We start from the raw sequence: 25,393 nt of genomic DNA, 5'->3' as shown, positions 1-25,393 counted from the left end.
TGCCACATGATGTGGAAACAAGCTCTTAGGAAAAGACTAGCTGCTAAAATAAAAAAAGGTATGTTCTCATCCTTATCTTCATCGAAACAAAGAATTTTTCTATATACTGCTAAGACAGTGTGTCGAAGCCCCGATTTCAATCCTGGGAAGGGACAGATATGACGTAACTTTTAAAAAATGACTGATTATGTAAAGTTAAGATGCATTCAGTCATGTTTCATATTGTACTTTGGCAATACAAGCGAGCAATGCAGTCCACGTGTCTCCTCCATAATCGACGTGTCGGTAATCCAAATTTTAACATTCGTGCAAGTTGTTGCTCTTATCTTCCTGAACAAATTTCATTAAGGACAGTTGCTCTTATCTTCCTGAACAAACTTCATTAAGGAAGGCAGCTGATAAGTTTAAAGTATAAATTTAATAATGTGTCTGGTGATTTATAAAACTAAGTCTATATGCAGTACAGTGGCCTACAGCTTACATGCATTTAATTTTTATTCAAACTTCAAGATAACACTTAAAATTCAAACATTGTATTTCAAATTAAGGAAATATGGATATCGTTCGATAAAACTTGGCTTTTGGCAATAAAAGCATCGAAAACAAATGTTGTTTTTGGCCAATATTCGCCAAAATAGATTGGTACATATTCTAATTTACCCTACTGTTACAACGATCGTCTTAGAGACACAACAGTAGTATCTCAATTGTAAACATAGAGAAGCTTGAATTCAAAGTTGTGTATATCAGAGAAGTTGTTAAGAAACGAAAGCTTATGATATGGTAACATCTTTATAATCCAACAGACCGAAAATAGTTAGTATGGTTCACGATACCGGTAATCAGAAACTAATAACAAGAGGCCAATTGGCCTTAACGGTCACCTGAGTAGCATATAACCCAAATCATACACAAACTTGTCGAGGAGTCTCATATATGCATCTAATTAATTAGGTTTCATACTGGATTAGAAAAATTATAAATTGTAATGATGACCACCTCCCTGCCTGAAATCTTTGAAAAAGAACTATGAAACCTATAATTTTGGCGAAAAACTAATAGATCTGGTCTACAAAATCATGAATTCAGTTTTCCTCTCAGGTGTGTGGGAGTAAAGAAGATAATCTTTTAACATTATATGCATTAACACCTATACATTCATTTTGGCCATGCCCTAGAGTCAAAACCCATCCTTGAGGGGACATGAAAATTAAAATTTCAGTAGAGGGCTTCCCGGTAAACATAATTATTAGTCAGTTTTTTATACAGATGTGTGAGAATAGAGAAGACAATTTTTACAAATTATATGCATTAACACTATATTGCCATATTGCCCCCCCCCCCCCCCCTCATGTCCTGAACCCTTGACCCAGGTCATGAATTTCACAATTTTGGTAGAAGGCTTAATGGACATCATAACTATGCAACCAGTTTTTTCCTCAATTATGTGGGAGTAGAGAAGAAGATTTTTGAAAATTGGGCTTTTTTTGCATATTTGGCCCAACACGTGGCACCACGGGGGTGGTAGAGCCATGAATTTCACAATTTAGATTCAAAAATATAAACTGTTAACGCACGACGCGCGACGACGGGCGAAAACAGATAGCAATAGGTCACCAGAGTTTACTCAGGTGACCTAAAAATAAAGAACAATTCAGAATCATTTTCGTAGTAGTGAATTCAAACAATCTTGAAAAGCATATTACAAGTTCATTTGATAAACATCCATTTTCACACCACCCGTTAGTGACTGCAATCTCGTAGTCACTGAAATGTTCAAAAGTATTTGACAACGTTATAGTTGTTGCCCATTCGGACTTGATTCTATTTAAATAATACGGGTTAAGAGAGAGAGAAAGAGAGAGAGGGAGAGAATTAATTCTAAAATTTCATCATTTCATCATAAGTTTACAAACGTAACACCCTTAGCAGTTCTCGCACTCATGTCTTGCAGATCAAGTTCTGCACCCTAACCTATTGCTCTACGCTTTTAGACAAAATAAAAAATGCAAAAAAAAAAGGATATAGTTAAAGGGGCATGGTCACGATTTCTGTCATATTCTATTTTTCTGTTTTTATTATTTACAATGCTTTAGAAATGCATTTGTAATAATGATCAAATAGAATTTAAGAGTCAGTCTTAAAGTTTTAAGCAAGATACAGGTTAACAAATCTGTGTCATGTAAACAAGGCTTGTGCCCTGGTTTTTGTTAACATAGGTTCAATATACCAGTAAAACACTTTTTTCAAGCGGTTTTTCTATCTTATTCATTTTAAAACATAGATAAACAGTTCCTAACCTTTAACACATTCATTTCAGGTCTAGAATAGAAACCTTCACTTCATTTTCAAACTGTAAACAAAAGCTTTGTTTACATGGCAAAGAATTTTAAGTTCTGAAATAAATTTTAAAAGTTTAACTCTATATACTCCTAGGTAAAACTTCGACAATCCCCCCCAAATTGTGGCCCCATCTTACCCTTGGGACCATGATTTAGACAAACTTAAATCTACACTATTTGAGGATGGTTTCACACAAGTTTCAGCTTTTCTGGCCAAATGGTTTTTGAAGTTTAAATTTTACATGTCTATGTAAAACTTCGACCCCCCCTCCCATTGTGGCCCCACCTTACCCCTGGGAGTAATGATTTGAACAAACTTGAATCTACACTATCTGAGGATGCTTCCACACAAGTATCATCTTTTCTTGCCTAATGGTAGATTTTTAAAGTTTAAATCTTTATACTTCTATGTAAAATTCCAACCCCCTCCCCACATTGCGGCCCCACCTTACCCCCAGGGACTATGATTTAAACAAATTTGATTCTACACTACCTGAGGATGCTTCCACACAAGTGTCAGCTCTTCTGGCCTATTGGTTTTTTGAGAAATACATTTTAAAAGTTTAAATATATATATACTGCTAGGTAAAACTTCGAACACCTCCCCAAATTGTGGCCCCGTTTTAGTCCATGGGACCATAATTTAGACAAACTTGAATTTACACTATTTGAGGATGGTTTCAAACAAGTTTTAGCTTTTCTGGCCAAATGGTTTTTGAAATTTAAATTTTACATTTCTATGTAAAACTTCGACCCCCCCCCCCCTCCCATTGTGGCCCCACCTTACCCCTGGGGATAATGATTTGAACAAACTTGAATCTACACTATCTGAAGATGCTTCCATACAAGTATCATCTTTTCTTGCCTTATAGTAGATTTTTAAAGTTTAATTCTTTATACTTCTATGAAAAATTCCAACTCCCTACCCACAATGTGGCTCCACCTTACCCCGGGGGCCATGATTTAAGCAAACTTGATTCTACACTACCTGAGGATGCTTCCACACAAGTGTCAGCTCTTCTGGCCTATTGGTTTTTGAGAAATAAATTTTAAAAGTTTAAATATATATACTGCTAGGTAAAACTTCGACCACCTCCCCAATTGCGGTCCCGTTTTAGCCCAGGGGACCATGATTTGGACAAACTTGAATCTATACTATTTGAGGATGGTTTCACGCAAGTTTCAGCATTTCTTGCCTAATGGTAGATTTTTAAAGTTTAAATCTTTATTTCAACCAAAATTCCAACCAACCCCCCAATTGTGGCCCCGTCTTAGCCCTGGAGACTATGATTTTGACAAACATGAGTTTACACTATCTGAGAATGCTTCCACACAAGTTTCAGCTTTTCTTGCCAAATGGTTTTGGAAATTTAAATTTAACAAGTTTAACTCAATATACTCCTATGTAAAATTTAGACCCCCCCCCCTCATTTTGTGGCCCCAACTTTCACCTGGGGACTATGATTTGAACAAACTTGAATCTACACTAACTAAGGATGCTTCCACACAGGTTTCAGCTTTTCTAGCGAAATAGTTTTTGACAAGAAGATTTTTAAAGATTAATTCAATATTTTCCTATGTAAAACTTCGATCCCCCATTGGGGCCCCACCTTACCCCAGGGGACCATGATTTGAACAAACTTGAATTTACACTATCTGAGGATGCTTCCACACAAGTTTTAGCTTTTCTGGCCAAATGGTTTTTGAAGAATATTAATAAATTTTCAATAAATCCTAATTATTTCCCCTTAAGATAGGGCGTGACCCTTTATCTAAATAAACTTGAATTCACTTTACCCAATGATGCTTTGTGCCAAGTTTGGTTGAAATTGGCCCAGTGGTTTAGGGGGAGAAGTCGAAAATCTAAAAAGTTGACAGACAGACAGACGGGACGGACGGACAGACGAACGCAGACAAAAAGTGATCAGAAAAGCTCGCTTAAGCTTTCAGCTCAAGGGGCATGGTCACTATTTGTCTCAAATTCTATTATTCTGTTTTTATCATTTACAATGGTTTAGAAATGCATTTTTGATGTTCAAATGGAATTTGAGAGTAAGTCGTTTAGTTATAACCAAGATACAGGGCTTTCCATTATATGTCATGTAAACAAGGCTCGTGCCCTGTTTTTGTTTACATAGGTTCAATATACCGCTAAAAAAATCTTTTTCAAGGTGGTGTGTCTATTTTCTTATTCATTTTTAGCATAAATAAACAGTTCCTAGCGTTTAACGCATTCATATCAGGTCTAAAACTAGAATTTTCACGTCAACATTCAAAATGTAAACAAAAGCTCTGTAACTCACTTATAACTTACAAATGGTACTCAAATTTTGATTGCCTATTATAAATGCCTTACTGAATCATTGTAAACATTAAAATCGGAAAAATAATTTTTGACAAAAATCGTGACCATGCCCCTTTAAAATATTTTCAATCATATTTCTAATTTTCTCCTCCTAAAAGAGGAACAAATTTAAACTTTTTCCCTTGGATGCTCTGTGCCAATTTTGGTTGGTTGGGCTCTGCAGATCTTGCGAAGAAATGAAATTATGACAAATTAATGATGCCAACAACAGTTAACGGACAACTTGATCATTAGCCAGTGACTCAGCTGAAAAGAACATAAAGAAAAACTAAATTCTATGAATTTTCAGTATGTTTGCTCAGTAATTGAAAATTTAAGACATCTTTTAAATTATACATGTATTATTCATTATAAAACATCAAAAAGAATTAACAATGGTTTTAATTTTGATGTTTTGAATATTTCCAGACAATATTATATTTTGTAATTTATGATAAATTAAGGTTCACTTAACAAACGAATATCAGGTCATAGATTTCAAATCAATAACGGCAGTCAGCAGCTTTTATACAAACATTTTAATTTCCCTGATCATTCTGTTTTGTCGATGAAAGTTAGAATTTTAGAGAAAAAAAATAGCCCCTCGCTGAGTACGCCATTCAGTAGATAACAAGAAGAACTTTGGATAAGAAGACTAGGTACGGTCTTTCCGTATGGATGCAACGATATTGTTCAAAGTGTCGAGAATATTTCAAGTCCAAAGTGTACCAATGTTAATGTAATGAAAATTTTTAACAACACCAAGAGACGTAGGCGTAGTCTTGGACATCAGTCTTATAACAAACCACTTATACACGATGTTTCCTTTGATTCATTATAACCTTATGTAAATAAACAATTGGGTCTCCATAACATTCGCACCAAACTTAACTCTGTCCCTTCGAAAGAGTTAAACAACCTTCTTGAAAATTTCAAGAAAACAAGAGGCCCATGGGCCACATCGCTCACCTGAACAGCAGTTCCTTGTAACATTACATTTCGTAGCATAAGCTTTTTCTATTTTAAACATTGAACCCCTTTCTGAGGACCCAGTTATGGTCCGAGGTTTATGGTTGGCTTGAACAACATAAATAGTAACATAGGAATGAAAATGTGAAGCACTGCGGTGGGACCGCACGTACACAACCTGAAAAACTGAACATAGCAGAGTTCCACTTCAAGAGGAATAACTCTCAGACTGTACATAACACAATTTGAGGATCCTTGCATAGTAATCTCACAAACTGTAGCATTATAGTTCTCGAGAAAAACTTTTTAAAAACATTTTCAATATATCTTTCTATGTTAAACTTTGAATCCCTCTTGGGGCCACAGTATTAGTCCAGTGCTAAAGTTTTAATTATTTGGAATCTACATTATTTAAGGATGCTTGCCTAGTTATCTCACAAGCTGAAGCATTATAGTTCCCTAGAAAAAGATTTTTCAACATTTTCCCTCTATATTTCTATGCTAAACTTTGAACACCTCTTGGGGCCCCAGTATTAGATTGAGATCACGGCTTTTATAATTTCGAATCTACACTATTTGAGGGTGCTGACGTAGTTATCTGACAAATTGATGCATTGTAGTTCTCGAAAAGAAGATTTTTAAACATTTTCCATATATACCGGTACTTCTACATTTAACTTTAAACCCATCTTGGGTCTCTAGTATTAGTCCAGGGGTCACTATTTTAAAACTGTCGAACCTTCATTATCCAAGGTTGTATGCATGATAGTAATCTCACAAATTGAAGCATTGTAGTTCTCGAGAAGAAGATTTTTTAACATGTTACCTTTATATTTCTTTAATAAATTTTGACCCCATCTTGGGGCCCCAGTATTGGTCCGGGGGTCACGATTTTACCAATTAGGAATCTACATAAGCGAAGGATGCATGCATAGAAATTCCACAAACTAAAACATTGTAGTTCTTGAGAAGAAATTTTTTAAACTTTTCCTTTATGTTTTTTAAAATGTTTAAATTTTGAACCCCTCTTGGTGCCCATCAATTGTCCGGGAGTTACAATTTTTTGAATCTACATTATTTTAGGATGTACATGTATGCATAGTAATATCCCAAACAGTTGCACTATAGTTCTTGAGAAGAAGATTTTAAAACATTTTCCTACATATGTTAAAATCTAAACCCCTACTGGGGCCCCACTTTTTGTTCGGGGGTCACGATTTTTACAATCTTCACTATGTATACAACCTTTTGTGTATGTATTGGCATTTTTGGTGAAGTGGTTCTTGAGAAGAAAATTTTTAAACATTTTTCATATGTAGTTCTATGTTAAACTTTGAACCCCGCCTGGGGCCCCAGTCTTGGTCCGAGGGTCACGATTTCTACAATTTAGAATCTTCACTATACATACAAGCTTTTGTATAAATATTGGCATTTCTGGTGCAGTGGTTCTTGAGAAGAACATTTTTTAAACATTTTCCTAAGGTATTTCTATGTTAAACTTTGAACCCCGCCTGGGGCCCCAGTCTTGGTCCGAGGGGCACGATTTTTACAATTTAGAATCTTCACTATATATACAAGCTTTTGTGTAAATATTGGCATTTCTGGTGCAGTGGTTCATGAGAAGAAAATTTTTAAACATTTTCCTATGTATTTCTATGTTAAACTTTGAACCCCGCCTGGGGCCCCAGTTTTGGTCCGAGGGTCACGATTTTTACAATTTAGAATCTTCACTATATATACAAGTTTTTGTGTAAATATTGGCATTTCTGGTGCAGTGGTTCTTGAGAAGAAGATTTTTTAAACATTTTCCATATGTTGTTCTATGTTAAACTTTGAACCCCGCCTGGGGCCCCAGTTTTGGTCCGAGGGTCACGATTTTTACAATTTAGAATCTTCACTATATATAAAAGCTTTTGTGTAAATATTGGCATTTCTGGTGCAGTGGTTCTTGAGAAGAAGATTTTTTAAACATTTTCCTATGTATTTCTATGTTAAACTTTGAACCCCGCCTGGGGCCCCAGTTTTGGTCCGAGGGTCACGATTTTTACAATTTAGAATCTTCACTATATATACAAGCTTTTGTGTAAATATTGGCATTTCTGGTGCCGTGGTTCTTGAGAAGAAGATTTTTAAAGACATGCACCCTAAACTTACTGTTTCGCAATTATCTCCCTTTTGAAAAGGGCTGTGCCCTTTATTTTAACAATTTATTACCCCCTTTCCATAAGGATGCTTTGTACCAAATTTGGTTAAATTTGGCCCAGTGGTTTTTGAGAAGAAGTTGAAAATGTGAAAAGTTTACAGACGGACGGACAGACAGACGGACGGACGGACGGACGGACGACGGACAACGGGTGATCAGAAAAGCTCACTTGAACCTTCGGTTCAGGTGAGCTAAAAACGCTTTCTGATTTTTCTACAACGGAATACAGATTCGGATCCATGATTATGGATACTGCTTATCATTGGCTTTTTAAACCTACACAAACAAAACATACTGCTCATGCACCACGTTATTTTTTTTAAACTGCAGTATGCCAACGAGGGAATCGCTGCCGTTAATATAAGCACTATTTTTAATCACAAAAAAGTTCAGTCCTGCATTCCCCCATATTTCAAGATAAAGTCAACCCCTTGTATTTCATACAATTATACTTCAACCATTGCTTCCAAACTCTTCAATTACAAACAAACTCTACAAGACCTTAATATCGAACATCTGAATGATAATCCTCCAACGTGTTCATGTTCGTCATCACCCTACAACTATAGTCCTGCCGGACACGTCATTACTGGTGATGTTAATTTAGTTAACAACGAAGACCTACGATCACTTATTATGAAAGGACCAAAATTTAGGGAGCCTAGATCCTTCACATGGCGTCGTAATTTTATACATATCATGAATTCTGTTGAAGATTACGCCAAGCGAAAGAGAAGACCTTGATACCTTGTCAGAGTGGGTTAAAAGCATCAGACGTATATCAATGTTTCGTATGAAACAACTGAGAGGTCAAATGAAAACCACCTATCCTTCTGTTTTCAATAAAGCAGAAGTGAGAAAAGAACTATATAGATTGCACGATCAGTATGTACTGGTCCCTGCTGAGGCAAGTAACAACATTGTCTTTGTTTGTAAGGCAAATTACATTAATTGCATTTTCAAAGAACTAGGTTTCGATTCTACATAGGTAATCCTACTTACATCCATAGCAGCCTTTCCAAGCAGGAAATACTTCAAAATCATAAATCGGTTATGGATATCTTTAATATCCCCAATAAACAAAATGAATTTGATTTACGTTATTTGTACTGGATTCCAAAGCTTCACAAAAGTCCTTACAAACAGAGATATGTAGCAGGTTCCAGTAAATGTTCTACCAAACCTCTCTCTTTACTCCTTACAAAAATTCTTACAGTAGTGAAGGAGAAACTTCAAGAGTACTGTACAACAATATACTCCAGAAGTGGTGTGAATCAGATGTTGATGCTAACAAACTCTAATGAATTATTAGAAACTTTGAGGTCACAAAATCTTACCAAAACCAAAAGCATCAAAACGTACAATTTTTCAACGCTTTATACAACCATTCCCCATGACAAATTAAAATGTAGGCTTTTTGATATCATTAACAGTTGTTTCTTCAATAAAAATGGAAGTCGTAAAAATGCTTACCTTTTCATTGGAAATCTAAAATACTATTTTGTTAAAAACCATTCAGATTGCACACACAAGTAGTCTGAATTGACATTAAAAAGGTGCTTGAGTTTCTGATAGACAACATTTATGTAGTTTTTGGAAATCAATTCTTCCAACAATCTGTTGGAACTCTCATGGGTACCAATTGTGCCCCATTGTTAGCAAACTTATTTTTGTATTCTTATGAAGCAGAATTTATTCCAAAAAAATAAATCACTCGCTGTGGCCTTCAACTCAACATTCAGGTATATCGACGACGTATCATCAATTAACAATTGTTATTTCATACTTACGTCGACTCGATATATCCCAGTGAACCGAACAACAAAACTAAATGATAAACGCGATGACTTCAATTTTTCTCTAGTCAACTTTCCTTACTTAGGTAGCAATATACCTTCATCACCTGCGTATGGTGTTTTTGTTTCTCAGTTGATTCGATACACGAGGGCATGCTCTTCTAAGATGAGGCAAGCTACTGACAAACAAGTTGATAAAACAGGACTATCAACAGTCTCGTTTGAGGTCATTTTTTCGTAAGTTCTATGATCGATACAACGACATTATAAGCAAATACAATCCTCCACTGGGTCGCATGCTGACTGACGTTTTTCATACTAATTGTTAGACCATAATTAATCACCTAATTGTCTACGGACTTTTCTGGGTTTTTTCCTGATTACGACAAAGAGTACATGGCAGGTGTGACCGGTCAGCAGAGGATGCTCACTCCTCCTTGGCACCTGATCCTACTTTTATCTATTTAGAGGTCTGTGTTGCTCTGCTTTGAATTTGTATTTCGTTTTATGGATTTTTTAGATGGTTGACAGTTTGTTATTGTAATTTTTTCATGATACAAAAATTGCGATATTATTTCATTCGATACGATAGTGTATGGTTTGATCCAAAACAATATTGTTTCAATGACACAATACGATATTGTACCATATTAAACAGTGAGATACTGTATCATTTGTAACAATAATATAGTGTATCATATCATGAAATGATATTTACTACATTACATTAGAACTTAGGGAAACAATATCTATTTTCTTGATACATATTGAGCAAAATGTCCAGACGCGAATTGTCTTTCAGAGCTACACGTCCAGCATTTTTACAATTAACGCTAGAAGCAAAACTATTGAAATACATTAACTGTGTATTTCGTTTATTTAATTCTCTGGGGTAAACTTAAAGAATTGGCTGAAGGCACCTTTACTTATGAGTTCAATGAAGATAAAATGTAAAATTTTCTAAACGACCGGTAGTTCTTTTTTTCAAGACAAAGTAATAAATTTACATTTAAGAAATACTATGTCTACTTCTTTCAGGTCAACTTCTTACAAAATCCACAGCCTGATGAGGAATAAACTACTCGCGATCGCGTGTAGTGAATGAATGTTTAATAGTCATGCCTATATTTAATCACTGGGTTAATTATAGAACAAAATATACATTCTTTCTGCATAAAAGCAAAAATATGGAAACTATTATTGTATAAGACGACCGATGCGAATAATGTTAACTACAGTGAACAAAATATAAATGTCTTTTTTCATACACAGAGCACGGTGAATTTTAGGAAACTGCACGGAGAAAAAATCTGAGAAAAGGGGCCAAAACTAGGTTCATATATGTCAAATTATGCAATTTTCTGCAATAAGTAACTGCATTTCAATAAGTTGTAACTTTCGCCAAAAAAAAATAAAAAATAGGGAAAACCCAGAAACGACAAATATTTTCAATCGGTCTGGTAGGCATAACGTTATCAGAAGCACTGTATTAGCTTAAGTACATGGCAGGAGAATACATTCAACAACGTTTCACAATATATACGTAAATGTATTAAAAAAATCTTTAACAAGTAAAATGGGTAATAGTTCCTGTGAGTTTCTAAATTTTAACTTATTGTGCTACGATGTAGGTCTATAATAAATATATTATAAAGTTTATGTTTATTTTATTGTTTATTTCAAAAGAAAGTACGCTATAGCGTGTAAGTATTACATATCTCCTTCAGACAACAGTGTAAATGGTATAGCCCATAAGTGGACCAGAAAGTTTAACAAAATTCGTGTTTGATGAGAGATCACATCTATCTTCAACAAATTGCAGAGGGCCCGCATATCACATTCTCAAGAGCTGATTCAAGAGATGTATTCTATTTTAAAGCTATTTATGTGCATTGAAACTATATGTGGGAAGAAGGTCGCTTAAGGATAGTGATGTCCGACAATGTATCCAAGAATATGGTGCTTTTAGAATTGGTGAAAGAGAGGGACAATTTCGTAAGATCTTCGAAAAATTAAAAACAAAATGTAAAACGAAAGGACCAGATACTTTTCCCACATGGAATTTTTGGCAAAGAAACGTTAACTCTAAACCATTACATTCAGCATAAAACTATTAGATGACTATATCCTAGTTATTACTGGTCCCAACTTCAATAAACTTGCAAGGATGGTGCGTCTTTTGATACCGATGTACTGGACAAGCTTCAATGCTGAATCTAAGTCATAGTTTTCGGATGCTGAATGGGGTTAAGGATTTTGAAGCCGGTTAAATTTTTTGAGCAGGTGCACTTCGATGACTATATCTTAATTACTTATGGTCCTAACTTGACTAAACTTGCATGGATGGTGATACTTTTGGTACTGATGCACTGGACAGGCTTGGATGCTGATTGAAGTTCAGGTTTTTGGAGTTTGTTGAAGATTTTGGGAGCAGGTGCCCTTTGTTGACAATATTCTAGTTATTACTGGTCCTAAATTCACTAAACTTGTATGGATTGTGCGTCTATTAATATTAATGCATTTTTCGGCCTTGAATGCTGAATCTGAGCCATAGGATTCGGATGCTGAATGAGGTTAAGGTTATATGAGCTGGTTAAAGTTTTCAGAGCAGGTGCCCTTTGATGACTATATCTTACTTATTCCTGATCCTAACTTCACCAAACTTGCATGGATGGTGCGTCTTATAATACTTATGCAATTGACAGATTTGAATGCAAAAGTTTCGGATCCTAAATAAAGTTAATGTTTTTGGAGCTGGTTGAAGACAGCTTTTAGTTATTATTGGTCCAATCTTCTGCAAATTGGAATAGATTATGCATCTTGTGATACTCATGCACTCCACAGGCCTGGATGCTAAATCTGATTCATAGGTTTCGGATGCTGGAGAAGGTTGTGTTTTTTTGGAGCAGGCCACATGTTTATATAAATAATAGTATTATTTAATAGTGCATGGTTGATTTTACTTTATAAATAAATCACAGAAGTAGCTTCAGATACAGAGACTGATTTTGATTATCTAGATGATTAGACAGAGTACGATTTTAGAACTTAAATTGTATTTTGCTCTTGGAGCTGGTTATAAAACGATGTAAATGCTGCTTATACCTTGTCAGACACGAACAATTGATATAACTTTGGATGTGTAAATATAGGTAGCTTTAGATACAGAGCTCGATCTTGATTATCTTGATGCTGGAGCAGATGTTAAGTTTACTGAGTAGTTAAAGGGGCATGGTCACGATTTTGGTCCAATTCTATTTTTCTGTTTATAATATTAACAATGCTTTGAGAATGCATTTTTATGACAAAATGAAATTTGGGAGTCAGTCGTAGAGTTATAGGCAAGATACAGGGCTCATAATTCTGTTATATGTAAACAAGGCTCGTGCATTGATTTTGTTTCCATCGGTTCAATATTCATGTACCAGTAAAAATCTTTTTCAAACTGACTTGTCTATATTTTTATTCAACATAATCCTAAATAAACGGTTCCTAACGTTTAAAACATTTATTTTAGGTCTTAAAAAATTAGAATTTTTACTTTAACATTCAAAATGTAAACAAAATATGTAAACAAAAAGTTTTGTTTCCTTAAAATATTGAGTTCTAGCATATGTTAGATTTTTTTTAACACTTTATGTGATAATCGTTAAAAAAAAGACAAATGTATGGAATTCCATATACGTTTGTCTGGTATTGTAGTCAATATAATGATCTGTTATTCAACGAACTGCTTGGCCTAGTGGTTCCGCGGAGACCAACATGTACCAGGCAAAGGGGTTCGAGCTACGGATGCAGGAGGTATAACGGTTTATTATTATTTTTAATTTGATCCCTCGTTTTATTCCATCATATCCATCGTGACCTAAATTACAATAACTTCGTAAATTACATGGATACCATCGATTTTTAAAAAATTTCATTTCATTTATAAAGTTTGATAAATAACATTTTTATAATGAAAAATTACTTTGAGGCTGAGGATCGGAGAATCTTAAAGAACATAAAATTTTTAAATGACCGTCATGATTTCATGTTTGACTAAACGTTTGCCGGTCAAAATTTATGATTTATGATTATTATTTTTTTTATAGATGAGCAACTCTAACAATATTGGTACATGCTTTTAGTTTATATGATTCCTTTTATTACAACAATTAAACATTAGTTCCATCTATTTCTTTATCCATCATATCACCAGCTCACTGGTACTGTATTTTTTTTTAAGAATTCTACTGTATTTTTTAAAGATTCCGTCAATATCGTGTCGGAAGAGAGATAATTCCACAAAGAGGTGAAATGGAAATTACTCCAAAAAGACTCCAAGCAAAACAAAACCAAAAAACATCAATATCAAGACTTACGAGTGTTTTCATTGTTTAAAGGGATATAATATTTTGTGTAAAATTTACACAAGAAAATAAACATATACAGTCGCAGTCCTATATGTGTTACAGTAAAAGTTTAAAATCAATAATTTAAACTTAACTATAAAACAGTTTATAAACTCTACAGTTATAATTAAGTTTAAATTGATAAATTTTTAACTCTTAATGTATAACACATGGGGTTGAGCTGAAGTAATTATTCTAATTCATTTGATTTTTTAAGACTGTCAGTAATTCTTAAATCAGAAGCAAACTGGGTGTTTCTAAGATGTCATTCTATAGAATAAACACCATGAATTTAGTTTTGCGTCCACAAAATAGTAAAAAATGACCAAACACGATACATGCAACGCGTTTTTTTGTTTTTTTTTCCTATTTTGTTTTGAACATATTTTATTGACTAAACAAAAGGATCAGAAACAAGTTCTAACAACTTACAAGTTCCTCTCCTTAAATATAACAATAGTTGTCATGCATATGAATATAGAACAAAAGAAAATATAATATTGATATACACAAATAAATATTATTTAAATCTCAAGGATTCGTCTATAAACTTTTGTACAGAAGCAAAAATGCTTTTGTTGATAAGTAAAGGAAGGTTGTTGTTACCATATAAAAGTAAAACAGTATCAATATTGACTAAATCTAACATAAACAATTGATCAAACATGTTGTTTCTCGCTCTAGAGTATTTTTTACAAGAAAAAAAGAAATGATACACATCTTCTGTTTGACCACATAAACACAACGGATTATTTATAATATTACGTTTACAAAGATCATAGTTTAATACACAGTTATGTCTCAGCTTTGTGTGAATAATGTTGGTACAGCGTTTACCAAAAGAAAAATAGATAGGGGGTTTCGTAACTTTAGGCATATGTTTGCAAAACAAATTGATTGAGGTGGCTGTTCTGGCTTCTATATTTAGTAAATTCCATTGATTGACAGCATTGGGTACAAATGATTTTTTAAGTAAATCTAACCTGCACTTAGGAACATTAAACTGATCCTTGTTTCGTGTGTTGTATCGCGATATATTTTCTATGGTGTTCCGATGGGGCCACTTCGACCTTCGCACTTTCGTCGCGACGGCGAAAGTGCGAAGATGCGACGGCGAAGCGCGAAGATGCGAAGGCGAAAGTGCGAAGATGCGAAGGCGAAGGAGCGATACTACTATCGCTCCTTCGCCTTCGCAACTTCGCACTCTCGCCTTCTACTATACTACTATCGCTCCTTCGCCTTCGCAACTTCGCACTCTCGCCTTCGCAACCTCGCACTTTCGCCTTCGCCTTTTTTGATAGCATTCAGAAAGTCTCGGTCGATTACATAGAATTTGATGCAGGCACCGTACTCGCCAAGGTTTTCCGATTAATCCATGATATTATTGGTACGCATGCGCTAGGCCATTGTGCTTACTATGAATGTTTATAATTACTTTAATGTGTATGTATGTGACATATATGTTTACCAGTGCTGGCTATATATGCCTAATCATTATATACTCCATATAAAATGTAATGTCCACCATAATGTATACATATGCACTTCCAGACTCCTGTCACTTACCAGCTGTCTGTTTACTGTGGATCAAACATTCTAATTTCATTATGCGACACTCCTTGCTGATGTATGGATCTAGAGGGGGAGAGGGGGTCAGCCCCCCCCCCCCCCCGGAAAATTCAATATTAATAACTTCATACATGCAGTAAAGGGGGAGAGAGGGTCCGGATCTCATCCCCCTGGAAAATTTAATTTTATTAATTATATATAATAAAATCTCCAAAATATGTCTCGGAACCCTTCCCCACCCCCGACAAATATAATTATTTATCCACCCCAGCCCCCTAGAAAAAGTTATGGATCTGCGCAGGCTGTTGAAAATAAATTCTTAAAAGTTCATCGTCTGCCTCAGATGTCCTTTTATACAGCTAAAATTGTCTTTAAACGATAGAAAGCTCCACAATTATAAAAAGGCGAAGGCGAAAGTGCGAAGATGCGAAGGCGAAAGTGCGAAGATGCGACGGCGAAGCGCGAAGATGCGAAGGCGAAAGTGCGAAGATGCGAAGGCGAAGGAGCGATACTACTATCGCTCCTTCGCCTTCGCAACTTCGCACTCTCGCACTTTCGCCTTCGCCTTTTTTGATAGCATTCAGAAAGTCTCGGTCGATTACATAGAATTTGATGCAGGCACCGTACTCGCCAAGGTTTTCCGATTAATCCATGATATTATTGGTACGCATGCGCTAGGCCATTGTGCTTACTATGAATGTTTATAATTACTTTAATGTGTATGTATGTGACATATATGTTTACCAGTGCTGGCTATATATGCCTAATCATTATATACTCCATATAAAATGTAATGTCCACCATAATGTATACATATATGCACTTCCAGACTCCTGTCACTTACCAGCTGTCTGTTTACTGTGGATCAAACATTCTAATTTCATTATGCGACACTCCTTGCTGATGTATGGATCTAGAGGGGGAGAGGGGGGTCAGGCCCCCCCCCCCCCCGGAAAATTCAATATTAATAACTTCATACATGCAGTAAAGGGGGAGAGAGGGTCCGGATCTCAACCCCCTGGAAAATATGTCTCGGAACCCTTCCCCACCCCCGACAAATATAATTATTTATCCACCCCAGCCCCCTTGAAAAAGTTATGGATCTGCGCAGGCTGTTGAAAATAAATTCTTAAAAGTTCATCGTCTGCCTCAGATGTCCTTTTATACAGCTAAAATTGTCTTTAAACGATAGAGAGCTCCACAATTATAAAAAGGCGAAGATGCGAAGGCGAGAGTGCGAAGTTGCGATGGCGAAGGTGCGATAGTAGTATAGCTTCTTCGCCTTCGCAACTTCGCACTTTCGCCTTCGCATCTTCGCACTTCGCCGTCGCATCTTCGCACTTTCGCTCCGTCGCCGTCGCACCTTCGCACTTTCGCCGTCGCACCTTCGCACTCTCACACCTCGACCTAGAGGCGAAAGTGCGAAGGTCGAAGTGGCCCCATCGGAACACCATAATTTTCCCTCTTGTTAGGAATAATATCACATAAATAATCAGGTAGACTCCCCATGTTAAATTTGAACATAGTTTTCATTTTGGCGATGTATCGTCTGGTTTGTAAAATTTCCCACCCTGTTTCTAAGTAAAGCGCTTCCCTTGGTACAAAAATTGGCAACCCAGTGACAATTCGTGCAGCACACAATTGAACCTTTTCAAGTTTGTCTGCATCATGCACAGAACAGCCATCCCACACAATCGAAGCATATTCAAGGGTAGGTCTAATGAATGAAATGTATAATTTAGAGAGATGCTCTATACACAATTTTATACTTAAGTTTTTTTAAGAGTCCTAATCTTTTGTATGCAGAGTTTACAATACCATCAATGTATTCAGACCAGCTGAGATTTTGCGATAATAAAAGTCCTAAATGGCGATGGGTCGAGACAAACTCTAGTTTATCGCCTTCAAAAAATAATTTAGGTAAAACAGAGTTATGCTTCTTAGTAAAAAAACAACCTATTTTGATACACCGGGCGTTTAATGAGATATGGCTTGAATAAATGTTTACGCTCTATTTTGTATGTCCAGTCGTAATTTCCCCAAAATTGGTAATTATTTTATGAAAAACGGACATCTGGCAAATTTCATCACTGTCAATATTTTTCGCAAGGGGGTACATCCGTCTGAGAGGTGATAACAAACAAACTAGCATGTACAATAATACATATTTTCTTTTGTATATGTATTGCTAGAGTGTATATCTATCATTTAAAACTAAGCTTTTAATGACTGAGCCGAGTATAGGTATAATTTTATTTTAATTTGTCCTGTCATTTTCAACTTTGGGTATGTTCCCTTTTAACACAGGAAAAATCATCAAACAGCAATAAAAGACAACGAGTATGCTTTAACATATAAATCTTGTTCGGGAAGACTGCTGAAAATCAAGTTTTAGATTACTTTACCTTAGTTTTATCTAATGTTGAGAATACTTGTACAGATTTCAGATTATGACGTACTTGTACACTGTAACTATGAATCACAGAGGTTTTTTCTTCATCAAACATGACAACTCCCGAAGCACCCTGAAGTCAGTGTGCAGTGTACAGAGAATCTTTAGGGAGGCTGGGTGGTCAATAATTACCTATTAGATCTACATGCACCTTTAATTAAAAAACGATTTGTTATAGGCGACCAACTATTTTAAAGGTAAAGAAAAAGTTCATATATTTCAACTTTGTGTCATGAAGTTTTCATATATTTTTGTACAGAGCTTTTCTTCTTAAAGAAGACATATCTATTATAGTCTTAAAGTGGCATCCACCACTCGGTCCTATTGAAAGAAAATACGTGGACTACAGATCGAATCACTGGAATTTTTTAGGGTGATACTTTGGCGGTATCATCGAATTCCATAAACAACGGCCAAACTACCAGCCCTAGAACACTGTAGAATGACATCGGGTGTCAAATAACTAAATGATGATGACAACAATGGGTAGGACGATCCCAACCTCTATCACCCCCCCCCCCCCCCCCCACACACACACACACACACACACACACACAACACCATCATCAAAACACACAAAATACAGAGAGTAAGGTCCCTCAAAAACTAGAAATGAGGGAAAGATCTGACAAATCTTATAACTTTTTAGTGCATTTAATTAAACCATGTAAACGAGGAAGTGAAGTGCTGATAATGCATCATGATTTGATTTTTCGCGGGAAAACTGTGCTTAACTGTTCGGAATACCCTCTTGTCTTATTAATAAAAGATCACAGCTGCGTCAATTGTTTGCGCCATTTTCTGATAGTGAGCGACTAACACTTGTCAAAATCAGTTGACCCGTCATTGTAAGTGAGGACACTTAACCGTGACAATGCCAGAGAAAGGTGGAGATACCTATAAAACCTTCAAACAGAGGAAAAGTTTCGGTAGGCCGATTTCTTTTTAAAATGTTTAAAGCAATCACTTGTTGCTCTTCTTTCAAAATATAAATAATAGTGTGATCTCTGATTATACAGGCTTACTATCTCTGTCATCTTTCATCATTCTCAATCATTTATATTCTTAGCCTATATACACAACATTGTCATCTAATGAATTTGTCGAATGAAATGATTTAATCGTTGACAATTTTTAGATCTTTGTCCAGAAATACGATTGAAACCCAACTTTCAGTCGACATATGTGCATCGATTCAAATCTGGCCATGACATTTTTTTTGTCTGTGTATACTATATACGCACTTCTTGTTGTACACAGACAATGACATATTTGGCTCATATGGACTTCATAAAATTACATGACCTACTGACGATAGACAATATATTAATTAGTGGCACACGTTTTAATTATTTTTTTAACCATGTTAACTGTTTAAGTAAAATTTGGCATAGTTATTTGTTATTTTTAATTGATTGTCAGTGCTGTGTAAGTTTATGCTATGTATGTTTGTATGGAGAAAAGATATAAAGACATGCCCTGGTTTTTTTCCTACCAAATTTGTAAAACATGTAAACTTAGGGTACATATTCTTTTTCTAAACAAATGTCAGCTGATCTGTCCCAATATACAGGCACACTGCTAATCAACAAACTGATCAAACATTGAGTAAGTAAATGTCTTAAATGAAAATTCCATTCCTTTAACCTACAAAGTGTAAGTCTATTATTACTATGGACAGGTAGATTTAAAGATTGTTGACCTTGAAGCAAAATAATTATGACTCGTGAGTGACTTGTTCGGGACCAGACCACCTGGTGCAAGGTCATACATACATGCAATGGCCAGCCAGTACTGGTATAGGGCGATACTGACTTTTTATCTAACTGATGAAATCATGTGCAAATTGATTGAACATCACATCAACTATGATATGATAGAAATTGCATGTATATAATCATAAAGCTGTAGTTGAACACACTTAGTACAGTATAATACTGTAACACATACATATTAACTTCAATTTCTTCTATGTATAGTCTCTCCCAAGATATTTAAGTAGCACATTTGGCTGAATGTTAATAAAAATACACATACCTGTGAAAGGAGTGCAATTGAAAATGATAAAAGGGAAAATTTCTAAGACACAGACACATTACAATTTTTCATTCAGAAAAATTAACAGGAATGAAAACAGATGTCTTACACAGATTTGTACGGGGGAATGTTTACATCTTAACTCGCCTGGAATACCTTATGCAATTTTTCAATGTTATCATTCAGGCCTGCTGCAAATTCCTGTAGACATAACTTTTTTTAGCCGTGTATTGAAATTTGATAAGCTAAAGGGAACAGAGAAATCTTGGAAATTTTTCATACTTCTAAATGAACATCATTTGATTCCTGAGGTACTTATAAGTATCGAGTAAATTAAGCAAAATGTGAAACAAGGATATCTTGGGACAGACTATAGCTGGCTTCTTAAAGATATTCTTTTTAACTCGACCTGGAAAAATAATTAAATACTTGAATTTTTTTAAATCTGGAAAAATAATTAAATACTTGAATTTTTTTAAATCTGAAAATTTTCTCCCACTTTAGTACAAACTTTAGTACAACTTCTTTTTTTTCAGGACTAGTACTTTCTAGTTTTACTGCATATAACTCATCATATTTATTTTTAAGGTTTACACGAATTGTGCCAAGAAATTGAATCCAAACAGTGTTAGGTCATTGACATTCTGTTGTATGTGTTTAACATTTAATAAGCTATGACACATACAGAGCCGTAGACTGACAGGTCATCTACCCCTAATGATATAGAGATCCACAAATTAGGGTACCTTGAATTATTTCATCATTACATGTATATTTAGTTTAATATGATACATCTTATATATGTTTATCTTTATGTTCACTTGGCTATCTGTCAGTACACGGCTCTACATGATTCTGGAGAGATTCCAAACCAGCTGTTTCATATTTTTTGTACATCATGATCAACTGAGGCCGAGTTATGTAATAGTTATCAATGAACTGAAATTAGCGTCTTGTCTATGTAATTATAAGATTGGGCCTTAAAACTTCTTTCTTAAATTTGGTATTCAGAGTAAGTGACTTAAAGCTGCTTGGTCCGATTTTTTCGTAATTACAGTATCAAAACTTTGTGCATACAAATCATTTATCTTACAAAGTTATGGACTTTCTCCTATTTACACCAGCAGAATCAATCTCCTTTCAAAGTTAGAAATATTCAAAGTAAATAAAAATAATTTCTCTTTGGGCAAAAGAAAAAACAAACCAAAATGCATCACGGGAATGTTTAGAAAAGGAAACCGCATGGTTTCGTCCCCCAAATGATTGGGGTTATTCAACCCGCATGCTATGCATCGATTGTAAAGAAAGCAGACTTTAAAAATATTGGCGAACAAAACGTACACATGTTTATTTGAAATTTGTCTGATCATTTGTCTGACCATTTCGACCTTTATTTAAAGCGATGTCAAATTCGTAATACAACCATACCCGCCTCATCTTCAGGGGTGAAATTTAACATGAGGCGAAATAACGCGGTACCTTTTAATGTCGTATGTTTTGTTAGCAAGTTTTGTACGTATTTTTCTTCATTGAAATTTGGCATAATTGACTGGGAAAACTACTGCAATGTCTATTATTATACATATACTAAGCATAGCCATCGTTTAAAAGTGTGCATAAAATTTGATAAAAAATCGGACCAAGCAGCTTTAAAAAACATTATAATGGTTTTGTGCCTACTTGTATACATATAGATTTAGTACATATAATTCCCCTGTACATTCATATTAATGGTTCATTGGTGAAGTATATAATGGTCGTATATATCACTGAAGAACCACATTGCAAAAAGTCTTTTTTGTTATTAAAATAGTTCAATTGCAAGTTAATTTCATTTCTTATTTCTCCCTGTTCATCTGAACTTGCTCCATATCTAATCAGTGTGAATGTTTATTAGAAATAAGAATTATATTGCTCTACTTGACTGAGTATTCAGAGTTTTCTATCCTAACTGCTGAAGGGTTTTCTCTCTTATTGATTTTATTGAATAAAAGTTCAACAGCTGTTTACAGTTAGGTGGGGTCATTTTGTCATTTCAGTGTTTAGTGTCTAGCCCTCAAGATCAATCTACATTCTCTTTTTTTTTTATACATTTAATTATGAAGGACATCCTGTTCAGTCATTGGGATATGAATATGACAACTAAAATTGAAAAATGATCACAGTCAAACAGACATGCTACTGTGAGCATTGTACGATTGTATGGTGATCTTAATATGAACTACATTTATATATGTTTTATTGTGCTAATTTCATATGGGGTTTAAATTGGTTATTCTTTCAGCGGTGCGGAAAGAAGAAGTAGTGGGCATTAGATCAAAGTTTCCTACAAAAGTACCGGTAAGTTCTTTTTTTCTGTTTCTTCTATTATTTCATCAGCATCCAGAGTTTACATATATGCACAATTGTTTTTAACATTAAAATCAATAATAGAATGCTTTTGAAACCTTTCCATCATTTCATAAAAACAAAGGTTTCAAACATAAAAGTTTGAAAAATGATATATAATTGTAGAATAAAGCAGGTGATACAAGTACTTCAATACTGGTGTGGATGATATAATATTATAGGATATGTAGTTCCATCCTTTTTCTGAAGGACATCATTGTCCAAATAGAAATTTAGTTGTCAAGAAAAAGTAGATAAAGTTTTTCATGGGAAGGAAACCAGAGGCTTAACTAAGCTAGTGTAAAATCTGCCTATGGGATTTTATATAGTCAGCAAGAGCTTAGGATATCAGTCAAAATGTGATCCTCTGATAAAGCTGTCTGATAAAGATGTGATGGTGAGGACATACATGAAATCCAATGAGGAAGTCCTTGAAACAGTAGTTTTGTGTTCCTTACAACAAGATTCTTTTCATTCTGTATTAGTTTATATATACATATAAAAAATACCAAGAAAGCTTTCTTCTATATATATTAAATTTACTTGTACTCATATTTCTAATGAATAAATGTGATTCAGCCCCCCCCCCCCCCCCCCCCACCTTCTGCTGAAAAATCAAAACCTTTTTTATTAAATTAAAAGATATAATATAGAGGATTTTGGAATGCAAAGGATGAATAATGCAATGATATAATTTTGAATTGAATACAACTCTGACAAACTTTTCATTGGTCAAACTGTGGTGTTGTTTTTTTTTTTGCGGAAACACGTAGATGTGATGTATGACATTAAAAAAAATTTGGATCACAGCAATGCAATCCTGTGGCAGCTAGTTATGACCCTGGTTTTGTTTCTACAGGTGATCGTAGAGAGATACTACAAGGAACAGCAGCTACCTATGCTGGATAAAACCAAATTCCTCGTGCCACAAGAACTCTCCATGTCACAATTCGCTTCCATCATTAGGTATTTTGAACTGTTGTTTTACTTTTCTTCTAAAAGCCCACTGTAGAATAGGAAACATAGGAACTAATTGTATGGAAAATCATGTAATTCAAAATATAAAATTGATATGCAAGAGGAATGAAAAGTTGTCAAAAAAGAAAATTTGAAAAATTGAGTTCTGACCTTTCATTCCATACGTATTCTTGAAATGCTTTCCATGGGCAAATGCATATTTCATAATTACTATTAACATTACATCAAGTTTTGTCATCTTTTTTTTTTAATCAGGAACCGAATGTCACTGAACTCCAATCAAGCATTTTACTTAATTGTGAACAACAAAAGTATATCAAGCATGTCAATGACTCTGGCTGAAGTCTATCGGGATGAAAAAGATGAAGATGGTTTCCTTTACATGACTTATGCATCACAAGAAATGTTTGGAGGATGCTGATGATAACCCATGCAAGCTGTGTTGTGATTGGACAGTGTTCGTCAGGTCATATGACCAGATTTAGGAAGTTGCCATGGAGACTGCCTTAGATTTTCAACCAGTGCCATGGTGACGGACTTATGAAAAGAGCCATGAAAGGATGTAAAAAATGCGAAACTTTTACAAATATTTTCATATTCATTATTTATGTGATAAATGATTATGACCAATGCATAGAGATATATAAGTATATGATTTTTCACTTTAAATCCATGGTTTGGATTAAATCATACTAGACTTTGGTGCATCTCATGTATCGGTAAGCATTTTTCCATGAGAATGAGATTCAGATATCTGCATACATGTAGGTACTGTTGATTCTTTTGATCAAATTGCAGACAGATGTGCTATAAACATGATGAACACAGAGTTAAACCAGCTTACTATAGATTTGAATCTCACAATATTCATTTTTTTTTTTTTATCTAATATTGAAAGTATGAATATGTGCACATTGTCTCTTGATTGCCTAGAAATAAATTGCAATAGGAACTCCATAGTATCGTAATGAATTACCATAATTCAATTTTGCAATATATCCAACCCAAAACAATGGAATAATGTAAGCAGCAGTCTGGTTTGATGAACCTGTCTTTTCTTAATTTCATGGATGACATTGTCATTTTTACTAACAACCAGTTAACATTGTACCGGTACTGTGATAAATGAATTGATCAGTATGGATCATCAGTTGTATTTTGTCAGTGAAAATTGCAAAACTTTAACTATTAGAGAGACTTTTACAGGGGTTTTTTTTCTTGTAAAATGCTGGTAAAATTAATGTTAGTTGAATTAGCAAAATTGCAATATCATATACATGTACTTGCATCTATGATTTTTTTTAAAATGACTTTAAAACACGTGCAGATATATGTTGTTTAATCATTTTTTTCTTTCAATTCTTTATGAGTTTCATATTAGTACATTATAATGGATGTTGTGCAATAAGTTGTGGACCATATAGAAATAATTATACATGTATAAATGTATATATTCATGAAAACAAAATGGTAATTATATTGATCATAATAATTATTCTATATTTTTGATATTGCTCAGTATACTAAGAAGTTAAAATTAAGTCTCAAATCATTGTTAAACATAAAATTTTAAAACCATATGAACTTGCACTGTCTCTTTTATATTTGAAACATCTGCCAAATCTTATGTACTCTCAGAGTTACTCTACTGTTTCCTTGACTTGTGATGATGAAGAATTTCAGGCTCAATTAATTATAGATATTTGAACTGGCATTTCCCCTTTTCAATTTATTTTGTTGATATTTATTTCCTATTAATGTTCTGCCTGCAATTTTGATCTTCATTATGTTGTCTTTTGTGTTGGAGAAATTTGGCATTTGTTTGAAACTTTGGATAAAGATTACACAAACACACTTCATTGTTCATCAGTATTTAAACATATATATCAAAGAAAAGAGGATTATGAAAATAATGTTTTAT

The 25,393-nt window shown here is 34.5% G+C and overlaps 1 protein-coding gene across 1 annotated transcript; it reads left to right on the top strand.

Moving 5' to 3' along the window:
- Nucleotides 1-18,833: 18,833 nt before the first annotated feature.
- LOC105319833 (microtubule-associated proteins 1A/1B light chain 3C) lies at nucleotides 18,834-24,329 on the top strand. Its single transcript, XM_011417532.4, has 4 exons — nucleotides 18,834-18,998; nucleotides 22,391-22,446; nucleotides 23,354-23,460; nucleotides 23,728-24,329. Exons 1-4 carry the CDS (start codon nucleotides 18,944-18,946, stop codon nucleotides 23,891-23,893), a joined length of 384 nt encoding a protein of 127 aa, XP_011415834.1. The 5' UTR covers nucleotides 18,834-18,943; the 3' UTR covers nucleotides 23,894-24,329.
- Nucleotides 24,330-25,393: the final 1,064 nt, after the last annotated feature.

The sequence above is a fragment of the Magallana gigas genome, chromosome 6, assembly GCF_963853765.1.
Source record: "Magallana gigas chromosome 6, xbMagGiga1.1, whole genome shotgun sequence".
Taxonomy (NCBI): Eukaryota; Metazoa; Mollusca; class Bivalvia; order Ostreida; family Ostreidae; genus Magallana; species Magallana gigas.
This window is presented reverse-complemented; position numbering and strand designations above follow the sequence as displayed.

Coding starts and splice junctions, on each gene's coding strand:
- LOC105319833 (XM_011417532.4), top strand. CDS start 18,944: ATGCCAGAGAAAGGTGGAGATACCTATAAAACCTTCAAACAGAGGAAA. Junction 18,999..22,390: donor CAAACAGAGGAAAAGTTTCG/GTAGGCCGATTT, acceptor TTATTCTTTCAG/CGGTGCGGAAAGAAGAAGTA. Junction 23,461..23,727: donor CAATTCGCTTCCATCATTAG/GTATTTTGAACT, acceptor TTTTTTAATCAG/GAACCGAATGTCACTGAACT.